This window comes from Spermophilus citellus (genome assembly GCF_964194105.1).
Source record: "Spermophilus citellus genome assembly, chromosome: 3".
In the NCBI taxonomy this organism is placed as follows: domain Eukaryota; kingdom Metazoa; phylum Chordata; class Mammalia; order Rodentia; family Sciuridae; genus Spermophilus; species Spermophilus citellus.
This window is the reverse complement of record NC_138184.1, coordinates 32,134,893-32,147,764: the sequence shown is the minus strand read 5'-3', so window position 1 is coordinate 32,147,764 and position 12,872 is coordinate 32,134,893. Positions and strand designations below refer to the sequence as shown.

The window sequence follows — 12,872 nt, the reverse complement described above, 5'->3', positions numbered from 1 at the left end:
GTGAGAAATCAGAAGTTGATAATCAGATCTGAACATCATCATATATTTTAAGTGAAGTCATAAAAGCATACATGTTCTCCCAGGAGGAGTGAGAGAAGGTGCTGAGGACAGAACTGCATGCATCAGCATTTGACCAATAAATAAGAGGAAAAAAACAAGGCTATAGAGAGACAGAAAAGGATCAACTGGCTAGGCAGGCAGGAAGCAGGTGTATTTATCTGCCAGGACTGTCATAACCAAACACCATAGACAGCATGTCTTTTTTTAATATAAAAAATTATATATATATATATTAGTTGTTGATGGACCTTTATTATATTTGTTTATTTATATGTGGTACTGGGAATCAAACACAGTACCTCACATGTACAAGGCAAGCACTCTACCGCTGAGCTACAACTCCAGCCCCAGCCCGACAGCAGGTCTTAAACAACAGAAATTTATTTTCTCATGGGTTTGGAGCCTGGAGGTTCAAGACCAAAGCACTGACAAGTTTGATTTCTCTGCAGCAGCTGCCTCCACTTGTGTTCTCACGTGGCCTTTCCTCTGTGTGCCCACATCCCTGGTATTGCTTCCTCATTTTAGAAGGACCCCAATCACATGTTGGGTGAAGGGCCTATACTGACGGCCTCATTTAGCCTTAATTATATTTTTGAAGTCCCAGTTGACAAATATAGTCAACGTGGGGATTAGAGCTTCAACAAAACTTGGGGCAAAGATGTGATCCTCAGTGTGGGAAACAGCAGGGACATGGAAACCGAAGGAGAGAGGATCCCCAGGGAGAGAGTATGCTAGGCAATCCAAGGGTCAGCAAGCCACTGACTACCTGTTAAAGACAAGGTGTGACTAAGCAGTCAACTTTCCAATGGAGAGGTGACTGCACTAGTTAATGAGTAAGAGGCAACAGCAAAGGACAGCTTTGATCATTCCAGAGTCACCCAGAACTGCTAGAGCTACTAGGTCAGTGCAGGGGAGGAAAGACATTCCCTTTCTCCCCTGAGAATTTAAAAACAGTCCATGAAATAACAAGCAAATTAACTGGAGAAAAGGGACACAAGCTTATGTGTATAGGGGCATCACAGGAAAGAAAAATGAACCCTCAAAATCCCAGTAAGATTTAGGACTTATATATCCCCTTCAAAGGGGAAATGAGATGGATGATGTAGGTAACTTACAGGAGAGGAAATGATTTCAGGAAAAGATTAGTACGTCCTCAGAAGAGGTGATGGTTTGTGATAAAGTTTGTCTGGGCAGGGGGTCAACTTCTAGTCTCTCCTCTTGTGATAGGAGTTGATCTTCCCTGGTAGATGAAGCTCTCAAGGAGGGGACCCATGACCACTGAGTTCCTTTTGGAGGATCTGTCTTCAGGCAGAGAAGGGGAGTCAGAAAATGTTTCTCCCTACATTGGCTTGTCTCCAGATACCTGCTGCTCAAGGTCATCTGCACACCAAAGCAGCTTTGGGGTGGCATTTCTTGAACTCCTTGACTGGTCAGGACTAATCCTCTGTTCAGCTTTCTCCAGAGCGCAGACTCTGAAGCCAGACAGGCCCGAGTGCAAACTTGAGCTCTGTCTCTTACTAATTATGTGACCTTTGCCAAATATGTAATCTCTCTAATCCTCAAATTCTTCATCTGTAAAGGAGAGATAAAGTAGTTCTGCAAGGATATGATCTAAAATGCCAACAATGATTATCTTTGGGTAATAGGGTTAAGAATTCTTTTTAATTTTTGGCTTTGGTTTATCTGTATTTTATATATTTTTCCTACCTACAATTAACATACATTGCTTTGTAGTTTAAAAAGTTATGTTTTTCCAAAAGAATCTATTGATGCCTTCTGCAAACCTGTGAAATAATTGCAGTTTTTGTTAGTATCTACGAAAACTGCAAGAGAGAGGACGGATTAGGAAAACAGATATTCTCATTTTTCCCTTTACTGCAGACCAGGAAACATACCATTGAGTACTTAGTATTTGTAGGGCACAAAGTGGGGATCTAATTTGAAAAGATTTCAAGGATTTTGCAACTGGTGGGATAGAATTCTAAGGAGGAAATAAATGATCACAATGTAGTGTATGTCATAATGGGGCAAATATTTAAAAATAGATGAATTGTTCAATGCTGGGTCCTGCCTGGGTGAGGAGTGATCAGATGAGGCTAGGAAATCATAAAGTGCTTCCTGGGGGAGTTAGCATCATGGATGGCCCTTAAAATTGGGTGACCCTCAGCAATTTGCTATTGTCTCAATGCTTATTGGTTTGCTTCACAATGGAAGGAAAACTGGTCAGGAGATAAGAGCTGAGAACACAGAATGATTGATTCATTAGGAGAGGAATCTCCCTGTCCACCAGTTTGGCTGCCAGTAAACTCAACAGCTGTGTATCAAAAAGTTTAGGGGGGCAGGATGTCTTTCTCTCACTACAATTGAGAAATGCAAGGTTCAAACCAACCACACTTTGATTCAGTTCAATTCTTTGTGCCTATCAGCACAGAGTTTATAAAACTGGAAAAATAAAGATGGTCAGGCTGTTTAGCTTTGATTCAAGTTCAAGTTGATTTTTATTGTTTTGCAACTTGGTAAGGGCTTTACAATTACCTTCCCCGTTGTTAAACTCTTGAGTTAGCCTTTTTTCATTTCCGTGGCAAATGACCCAACCTCTGCATTTATTTATTAACTGGCTGAGCCCACAGAAAATTACAGTAAGCCAAATAAACAATGATAGGTAAAAACAATGTCCCCATTGAGGGTATCAGACTTCACTTTCAAAGAGAATCCCAAAGGAAGGGCATCTTGACAACTTTTTCAGTGTCAAATTGCAATATGTATGAGTTTACACTCCTACGATTTATCATAAAGAGTTCTAAAAGACTAGTTGCGGTTTGTACTTGGCAATGCTGACACTCCTTAGCTTTACAAGTAATTGCATATTCAATCAGAAATGTTAAAAATAAACCAAATTAAAATCTACATTAGTGGCATATGGTGAAAAAGGCCACTGGTGAAACATTTCACCACGAATCAAATAGCAGAGACCCAGCATCTAACTATGTAGGGCACATCTGTGGGATGACAACAGTCTTTGAAATTGGCCAGGTAAGAGAGTACATCTCTGTTGTCCAGAGGAACTTGAGCAAACTTGGAAAAAAACAAAAACCAACCAAACAAAAACACCCCCACACTTCTCTATTCTTAGGAAAAGGAAGTAGTGTTGACATCACCTTTGCTGAAACCTAATCTGTTTGTATCTCAAATTATTAGGTAAGAGAATGCCTTCTCCATACTTATGAAGTACCTATGATGGTTGAGTACAATTTTCTTCCGAATCTCTAACACATCCGCCATTTATTTTTCCAATAAATAAATATCCTGAATCACCTCTAATGGGTTTGTTGCTGGAAACAGTAAGTGGGGGAAATCCACAGTGGTTGCCCTCTAGAAATTTGGAGTTGAATGGGGGATCGGAATAGAAATTAAAGAATGGTACACATAATTATAAAACTGAAGCTGTAGTAAGTGCTAAAAGAAGAGAGGCAAATGGTTTCAAGAAAACTTATACCAAAAGATGTACTTACGGAGGTGAGAGGAAGGGAAGGACAGAGGAAGGGAAGGACACAATGGAGAAGGTTCTGTCTACTGGGAACACAGAAGCATGTTCCAGGAGTGTAGAGAGGTGCTCAGCAGACAGGGAATGAAGGAAGCCAAATGATAGGTTACAAGAGAGGTGGGGGTTTAAAGGCAAGTACAAAGATTTTGGTTTCTATATTCTCTTTTAATCAGAGGGTTGGTGTAGCCAGGAGTGCATTTTGCAAAGTTGACTTCAGCTCTGGTTTGAGAAACTGAACGAAAGGGCCCAAACCCTGTCAGAGAGTGAATGGCTGAGACATGCCTGCTTAAGGAATGGCAGTGGCATGGGAGGGGTGTTGAGAAGGAAATGAGGAGACCAGGATTTTAAACTCAGTCTTCCTAATCTTCAATAACCTAGCTCTGGCTAGGTTATTGGTGGGCAAGATGTTTAGCCCAACTGGTTATCCTGCATCTCCTTTACCCTAAACATGAGGGCTGGGAAGTGCCATTTTCTTAAAAGATACAACATCTCAAGACAGCTTTTGGTCCTAGTCTGAACAAGACTTAAAGTACCAGGATGAAGCAAATGAACTCAGACTGACAGGGAAGATTTCAGGATTGGGTTTGGGGGAGGGCTATTTGCTTAGATTCCCAGCGAACCTGACACCTGCCTCTGCAAGTAATCTTTCTCAAGCAAAGAAATTCATTGCCTGAACAGCTGGAAAATCTCCTGACTACAGTGCTATCCAGAATCCATATCTTTTCAGAGCTGGAAGTAGGTTGATCATATAATTCATTATCTGATCTGAACCCATCTAAGAGAAAAGAGGTTCTATTAGTATTTGAACTGTAAAACAGATGTAAATTAGGATTGTTTTGGGCAAACCTGGAAACCCCAGCAAGAAGGGAAATTTGAAATTTTCTTCCTACTGTTACTTCCTTTCACTTAGAAGCAACAAATTCTCTTTCTTTACTTGGAATGAAAACATGGGCATTAGCTGTCAAAATTGGGGTACCATGGGAAATGATGAGAAACGCAGAATACCAAGCTACCTCCTACACCCACTGAATCAGAATCTACATTTTAACAAGATTCCCACGTGATCAATAATGTACATTAAAATTTGAGAAAAACCTCTAGACTTTAATCCTACAGTAAAATTTTCTTTTTGACAATGTGGTGGAATGTGTGTGTGTGTGTGTGTGTGTGTGTGTGTATGCATATACACACAACCTAAGTTTAACGAAGCAGCACTTATCATTATATTATTGGAGAAAAATGTAATCAGGGCTCACTAACTGAATTTCAGGGTCCACTCCTGAATCTCAACTTGTAGTTTGAAAACGCAGCTATAAAGCACCTAGAACAACCCAGAGAAGGTTACCAGGAGGGAGGAGATGCTTCATGGGGTGCTATGGAAAGTGCAGACACTTTCCAGGTTGGTACTTTGTGAAATGCATGCACTTAGTCACCCCTGAGTAAATACTTGGACCAGAGGAACTCCTGGGTGATGTGGGAGGGCGGTGAGGGGCAGCTGAAAGTTTGCCAAAGTCCTCGCAGGGGCCGGTCTTGGGGACGTGATTGGCAGCTAGGAGAGAGCCAAGGCTGGATGCCGAGGAGAGGGAGACGGCTCTCTGGCGGCTAGAGGTCCTGCCCAGCTGTTGGCGAGGAGTTTCCTGTTTCCCCCGCCCAGCGCCCGGGTAAAGTTGTGAGTCACTCGCGCGCACCGACCGACGACACCCCCGCGCGCGCACACGCTCGGGGCAGGAGCCGGCCTCCTGCGCAGCTCGCCTCGGCCGCCGGGGGCCTCCGCCGGCCTCCAGGCGCCCTCCTCGCTGGCGAGCGGGCACCACATCTGGCCGGCACATCTGTCCGGCCCGCCCAGCGCGGGGGTCCAGAGAGGGCGCGGCGCGGAGGCGCAGCCAGGGGTCTGGCAAGGCTCCCTCCGCTGCGCTCTGGGCTCGGTCTATGACAAGCAGCCGGGTCTGCCATGGGTCGGGGGCTGCTCAGGGGCCTGTGGCCGCTGCACATCGTCCTGTGGACGCGCATCGCCAGCACGATCCCACCGCACGTTCAGAAGTCGGGTGAGTGGCCCCCAGCCTGGGCTGGGCGAGGCGCCTGGGTTCTCTTGGGCGTCTCAGCCCTTCGCTGCGCTTGACAGTCGGCCCCGGGATCCCGGGACTCCGGCCGAAACCGGGAAAGTTTGTCCGGGCGGCACCCAAGCAGCCTGATTCCTGTGGCCGCAGGCATGTGGGGGTTTTACTTGAAAAAGAGAAGAAAAGTTCAATTGCAAGGGGGCGCAAGGCATGTCTGGCCCCCTTTGTGCGAGCAGGAAAGGCGTTTTGTTGGCCGCGATCGAAGCGAGCCCTCACCCCCGGAAAGGGAAGTTTGAGAAGTTGGTTATCTGCAGGCGGCCGGGGAGCAGCGGCCCGGGGCAGCAGCCTCTCAGGCCGCCAAAGCAGCTGCACACCTGGGCCCTCTGTGGCCGAAGGCGATGCTGCGTGCACACCCAGCTCTTCCGGAGACACTTCTTCAAATGGCCACTTTATCAATCCTTAGCTCCTGGAAATGGCCACGCTACCCCCCCCCCCCCCCCCCCCAAGGCCGGTTTCTTGGCCCTGAATTATTCAATACAAGATTCAAGGAAAGAGATTTCCAATTTGTTAATTTGTCTTGGGTTGCCTGTGTGGATAACGGGGCAGTGGAGATAGTAAGGTAGAAAATAAGTTCTAGGCTCTGGAGATGGTTGTCTGGAGCAAGAGAGTCCTGCCTTCAGAGAGTTGAAGGTTTTCTGCAGCTATTATTTGAGGGAAGGGCAATGGTAAAAATCCAAGAGATGTTTATAAGGAAAAAATGCACGAATTAAGTTCTTAAAGACTTGTTATGCGAAGTGCAGAACCCATAAAAAGGCAAAGTAGATATTTTGCTGCTGTGATTCGTATACCTCGGTATGTGCAGCTGAGGTCTGGCAGAATATTCCCCTTTCTAAGTCTCAGTTTCCTCATCTGTAAAATGGCATGGTGGAGATTTGGATGATTTTACATACCTTTCACCTTGTAACATTTTACACCCTTTTCCCCTCTTGGCAACGTGGAGATGTCCTGTGTAGATTTTGGGTGAAATGCAGAGGGTTCGGTTCTCCACTTTTGCAAGAAAGAAGAACAGATCCTAACACAAATTTGAGTTCTATAGTTCAATAAAATCTGTGTTTCTTTCTTAACTGTTTTCCTACATTGCAGTAACAGAAGGTGTAGCTGCCTCTGATTTTACTCCAGACTCTCAAAAACAGTTACATTATGTTAATAAATATAAACATGGCACCCTTAATTTTCTGTGCACATTAAACTTAAGTTTCAGATCAGGAAAGAAAGAAATTAGCAGGCCCTGATTTTGTTAGTGAAGTTTTATTTACTTGGATAAAATTTATGATTTGCAAATTCCAGACTCAATAGTCCATGAGTTGGTTTCATTTTATCTATACACACACTTTTAAACAATCTGCTTTTTAAAAGCCCAGTGATTTTTACTTGGCTTTCAAGTTTTATTAAGCCAACAGCTTTCATATTTTTATGACATTAAAGTTTCAAAATGTTTGAACTAAAGAATCATTGTGAGTTTGTCTATATTCCATTGAAATTAAATTTTCAAAGTTGATTAAAGTTTGAAGATAGCTACAATAATGATGAGAAATGTAATCACGCTTACATTTTAATTTTCTATGTAAATAGATAGCTTCGGGTCTTTCTAACATAATTGGCAAAGTGTGAAAACATTCTTTTGCAATACCTTATTGCAAGATAAGATATAAGGGGATGAGATTACTTACTACCTCCTACTCAATCATTTTTTTAAATATAGTAGCTTCACATGTGGGCAAAGAATTTCATTTTAAGAAAAAAATCTAAAAAATGTGTTTTTAAACTTTCAAAAAAAATTGTTTTTAAATTTTTGACTTAGTACATTCATTCTTCCTACATGCTCAAAAATAAGAAAGGACTATTTTGGGAAAAAAAAAATTGTCCAAAAACTTAAGATCTGAAAAATGAGACTTCTACTTTTCAGACACCTAAAAAAAGATTCTTGTTGGGGACTAAACAGTGTCATAGAAGGTAAATGTTCCTAGTTCCTAAAAATCGCCTTAACAGTATACTTATATTTTTCAGTGTCAGAGACTAAAGATCATTAGGCCTAGAATGTGATCTTTGGTCCACTTGCCCCATTCACCCCCAGAAAGCGCATATTCACCTCTAGGCCACTTCCTTTAATAACATTTTATTTTTATCAAGTTATACAAAATACTAACCACATTTTGAATTCATTATCTTCTCTCTCTCTCTCTCTCTCTCTCTCTCTCTCTCTCTCTTAACCCAGGGGTGCTTTACCCCAGAGCTATATCTCTGGTCCTTTATTTTTTAATTATTATTTTGAGACAAGGTCTTCCTAAGCTGCCTAGGCTGGCCTTGAACTTGTGATCTTCCTGCCTCAGCCTCCTGAGTCACTGGTTTTACAGGCTTGTGCCACTACACCTAGCCATTACCTTCTCTTTTGACTTAGCCTTTCATGGTGACCATTCCTTACCATTATCTGTATATTCAGCCTGTTACATGTATTGTTGATGACTTTTCATTAATCAACATGACTTTTTACATTTTTGTTTAGGTTTAGTTTTTAACTCTATTTTTCTAATCAATAATGACATCTTATTAGTGACATTGTAAACAGTGGCTATTTCTTATTCTTCCTTCTCAACAATACTTATTGAGTATTTCCTTCTGCCAGGTACGGAGCTCAGATCTGGAGACTCCATCCTGAATGCATAAGACAAGTCTGGTCTTTGTCCTCACTGAGTTGATGGCAGTGTGTTCCAAGCAAAGAAAGGGATATATATTTTAACCCTGTGTACATGGAAACATTGATGAAAACTGTCCTTATATTTTCTTGATCTTGTTTTCAAAAGCCCATTTTTTGTTGTTGTTGTTAAATGTGCTAAGCTAATGTTCATGTGGAATATTTCCTTTTCAGTACCTCTGACTGTATTTTTGAATTGATTTATTCTCACTCTTTTTCCCTTATTTTAGTCTCTATAGATAAACAATTGGGCCACCCATGAACCCCTTCTCTGTTCTGTAGCCAGTATAGTGGACCCAATGTGTCCACTTAGTCTTTTCTTTGGGGATAGTCTGGAGGTAGAATACTGTAGGGTACAAGCCATGATATCAAGCCATCTTGAATTCCAAAGCCACCTCCCATTCATTGACTGTGTAGCCTGTCTCAGTCTCTTTAATTTCTAGCTCTCACTCATATCTGTAAAATGGGGATATAAAGGTGAGGATTAAATAAAATAAAGTTTTCAAGTGCTTAACATAGTGTGCAACCTAGTAAGTGCCCAATACCTGATTTGCTTATTATTAACTCCTTCATCAGGCTGAATGAAGACCTCAGAGACCTGGGTTCCCTGTTGTATCTGTGTCTCCACATCCCATTAAGGACTACATTTTTCCAATGCAGTTTAGGCTGCTGTGTTTTTATCAAGCTGTTACTCTTTCTGGAATGCCTGCTACCTGGCTAATTTTCTCTCAGTTGTCAAAGCTCAATTTGTGTTGTCTTTTAAGGAAACCTGCTTGAATGTCCCAGGTTGAGCTAAGTGCCCCTTCCTGTGTACACTGTCTCTCTCTTTCAGCTCATAACTGTAGCAAGTGAAATTATATCTTTATGGAACGCCCTTTCCATTAGACCTTTCAGCAAGGAGTGGGTCCCACTGTCTCAGGGTCTCCCTCAGAGCTGGCACATCATGTAGCATCTGGAAAGTGCATCCTGCAGGATGTCATGCAATTTGGGTCGTGCATTTACCAAACTAACCAGTTACTGTTTATTGGCTATTTGGTCTACAGCAAGATCTTTCAATAAGAATAATTTTAACTCTGATCAGTTAGAACAGCAGTTTGGCTGTTTTTATACTAAATAATTGGACCTTGTATTCTGATATAATATGGGAAAAGATATTTCAGCTTCTAACAAACATGATGAAAAGCTACTAGAAATTTCCATCTAACCCTTCTGATTCTAAGTTTTAAACTAGTGTATGGCATTCAAAGCCATTGCAAAATTTTTTTAAAAAGTTTTCACCAACCAAAATGATCCAATAAATACTGAATTTATCTTTTTTTAACTAGAAGATTGTCATAAAGGAGACATTTGCTAAAAATGTAGGCTGAATCTCAAATTTAGTTTTTAAGTTTCTTTTTTCATCATGTGTTGTTTTGGTTTATAAGCAGTGAAGCAGAGTTGGTCTAAGAGAAATGCGGTCCTGTCGCAGCCACTGTCTGCTCTAGAGCAGCTTGAATATTACTTAGGTCAGATGCAAACCACTAAGATACTTTTAAAATAGGGTGCAGGGAAATATACTTCCTGGCTGCAGCTTGGTATTATTTAGCCAAGTGCCTCATAAAAACATAACTCTACCACCTTGTTAGCTTCTGCCCTCCAGGTCCATATGTACAGCTTCAGCAGATTTAAATTATGATTTTCAGTGCAAATGTCTTGGCAGATAGGTATTAGCAGCAAACATGCTCACCATGTATATTGTACTCTCTCCTTTCCTTGCAATATCTTGATCTCCAGGTACGTGTTGCTTCTAAAGGAAGCAAGATAATGGTTATCATGCTTCTTTGCACAGCGTGTCAGAGGGTTTGGAATGCTGCGTGGGCAAGTGGACTCAGTTCAGGGGGGAGATAGGGAGAAGAGAGCCTGGAAGAACTAACCTTCGAGAAGTTACCCTGAACCACCCACTTGACCTTACTTAATGTGATTCCCATGAAGAAACCAAAAGATATGTTTCATTATCTTTATCTCTTAAATGGAAAGATGGTGCCTGCTCAAGTGTACTTGTGGTGTGTGTATTTGTGTGTGAGTGTTCATTCTAAGCCTGTCCTGTTTAGGTTCTTTTTACTCTGTGTGTGTGTGTGTGTGTGTGTGTGTGTGTGTGTGTGTGGTGTATTGGGAGGGGTAAAGGAGGGATACAGAGATGCAGTGTCTGAGGAAAGAGGAAAAACTTGCCATCTAATATCATCAGATGATATTAATGGATTTTCTCTGCTTACATCATCTCCCTCTTCCTACTGGCTTAGTCTGATAATTGCTTCACATGGGCCAGAGCCACTGTGGATGACCTAGGCCTTGACCATTACAGCAGTTGACAGACACCACTTTCAAAGATGTATATTATAAATCTTGAGCATGTGGGACCATCCTTTGTTCACAGAGGTCAAACAACTGCTGGCCAGGGCAAGAAGAACAGATTTTGATCTAACATAATGAAGAATATTTTGACTTCTGAGGTCCAGCTAATTTGAAGCCTTGTAGATTGAGTCTCCTCCTCAGCTATTCCATCAGGGTTGCTTCTGCCTTTCATTGATCCTGATCAGCGTTTTAGGCCTTGGCATCCAGCTTGGGGCAAAGGTCTCCTTGGATGTTCTCAACTTGGAATATTTTTCTCCAAGTATTTTCAGCTCTACAACTAAAATATAGGCCTAGGATACAGGCAAAAGAAGCATCTATCCTGGGTTTCAGCGGGCACCTGCTCATATTCTCTGCTCAGACCTAGGCCATGGCATGGGCACACTCCCGGGTCTCCTAATTATACATTCTTCCTATTTTAGACCTTATTTTGGGCCCTGGAAACCCCAAATTCCCTTTCCTAAGCTTGCATCTACTAGGACCCTTTGAGTTCATTTTCCTGAAGGTCTTCAAGGCCATTTGTTGTATACCTTTTGCCTAAGGGGGTGGCCAAGGGGCAGGTCGTGTGTGTGTGTGTGTGTGTGTGTGTGTGTGTGTGTGTGTTTGATAGAGAGGGAAAAAGGAAGGGAGGGAGAGGGAAAGAGAGAAAGAGACTGTTAGTGTTTTGCGTTTCTCTCTCCATGAATGTATATGTTTGGACAACCAGTGTTTTGCGTTTCTCTCTCCATGAATGCGTATATGTTGTCCAAACATATACATTCATGGAGAGAGAAACGCAAAACACTAACAGGGCTCGGGTCCAGCCCCCCCCCCCCACTACCCATTTATTTATTCATTTCTTTAATATTTATTATTTTTTTTAGTTGGTTGGACACAATATCTTTATTTTATTTTTATGTGGTGCTGAGGATCGAACCCAGGGCCTTGCACGTGCTAGGCGCGCGCTCTACCACTGAGCCACAATCCCAGCCCATGCACCACCCATTTATGAGGTGGGAGTTTGAGTACTGCAGGAGTTCTAAAGTTGAATCTGGTCTTTTGAAATGTTGCAAAGATAGATTTGTCAGCTGAGGTAAAAGGATAAAACCTATTTCATTGGGCAATTTGTTAGCTCGATTTGTAACTTAAGATATTTTGATCTATGGTTTGGGCCTGTGTTTGTATTCTTACCCCGGACCTTCCAGTTTTAGGGATGGATTTACATTAGCAATATTCCTTTACAGAAGTACTAAGTAAAAATTGGCTTTAATTAATTAATTATATCAAATGTTCCCTGGAGTAGAGAGCATGCTTGTTAAAAAAAGCTGAGAGGTTAAACACCGTTGTGTTGTGTTTCCTTTACAAAATTCAGGTTTTTATAGTTGCTGTTTTCTTGAAGGGAACTGCACATAGCTCTCTATCCATTTGACTTGTTCTGAGCAGTTTCACTTATACATATTTGAGGTTTTCCAGTGTCTTAGTTTCATTTCCTCTATGTATTGAGACCATTAGGGCAAGGTAGAGCTTATCTGAATTTTTTTCTATTGTTATAAATATTTTATTTGAGCAAACGATGGCTTTGTTAAGCCTTTTTTAAAAAAACAGGAATATTAGGGCTAAAAAGCCTTCCTGTGTTATAAAAGGCACAAGACTGTCAAAACTATGCATTTTAGAGAACTGCACATTTGGCTGAACAAACACAAATGCCTTTGAAGGAACATGGGGTTTAGGTGCACATTTTCAGCATAGACCACAGCAGTTCTTTATCTGTTGAAGTTGTCAGTCATCACAAAGGATTCATTGACTTTGGGGTGAAATTCAGTGCTGCTATGTAGACTACTGCCTATAATTCCAGAACTCTGCAAACATTATCTACATAGAGAAACAGAGTCAGCATTATCCCCTGTGTAGTTTTACTCAAGAGATTTCATGGACAAATTTCCCAGTAATGGCAGGAGCTATCACTTATTCAGATCTTGCTACTGCCTGGATCATGCTAAACACTTCATATGTATTATTTAACCTTCAAAACAACCCTACAAGGGAGGTTTTATAATGCTCATTATAAGCCAGAGATTAAGGAATTTGCCTA

General features: G+C 41.6%; 1 protein-coding gene across 1 annotated transcript in view; it reads left to right on the top strand.

The window, feature by feature from the left end:
• Positions 1-5,248: 5,248 nt before the first annotated feature.
• Positions 5,249-12,872, top strand: part of TGFBR2 (transforming growth factor beta receptor 2) — an 84,281-nt gene continuing 76,657 nt past the window's right edge. Inside the window, exon 1 of the mRNA XM_081285897.1 lies at positions 5,249-5,649. Within this exon, the coding sequence (XP_081142023.1) occupies positions 5,556-5,649 (94 nt within the window). The 5' untranslated portion in view covers positions 5,249-5,555. The remainder of the gene's footprint in view (positions 5,650-12,872) is intronic.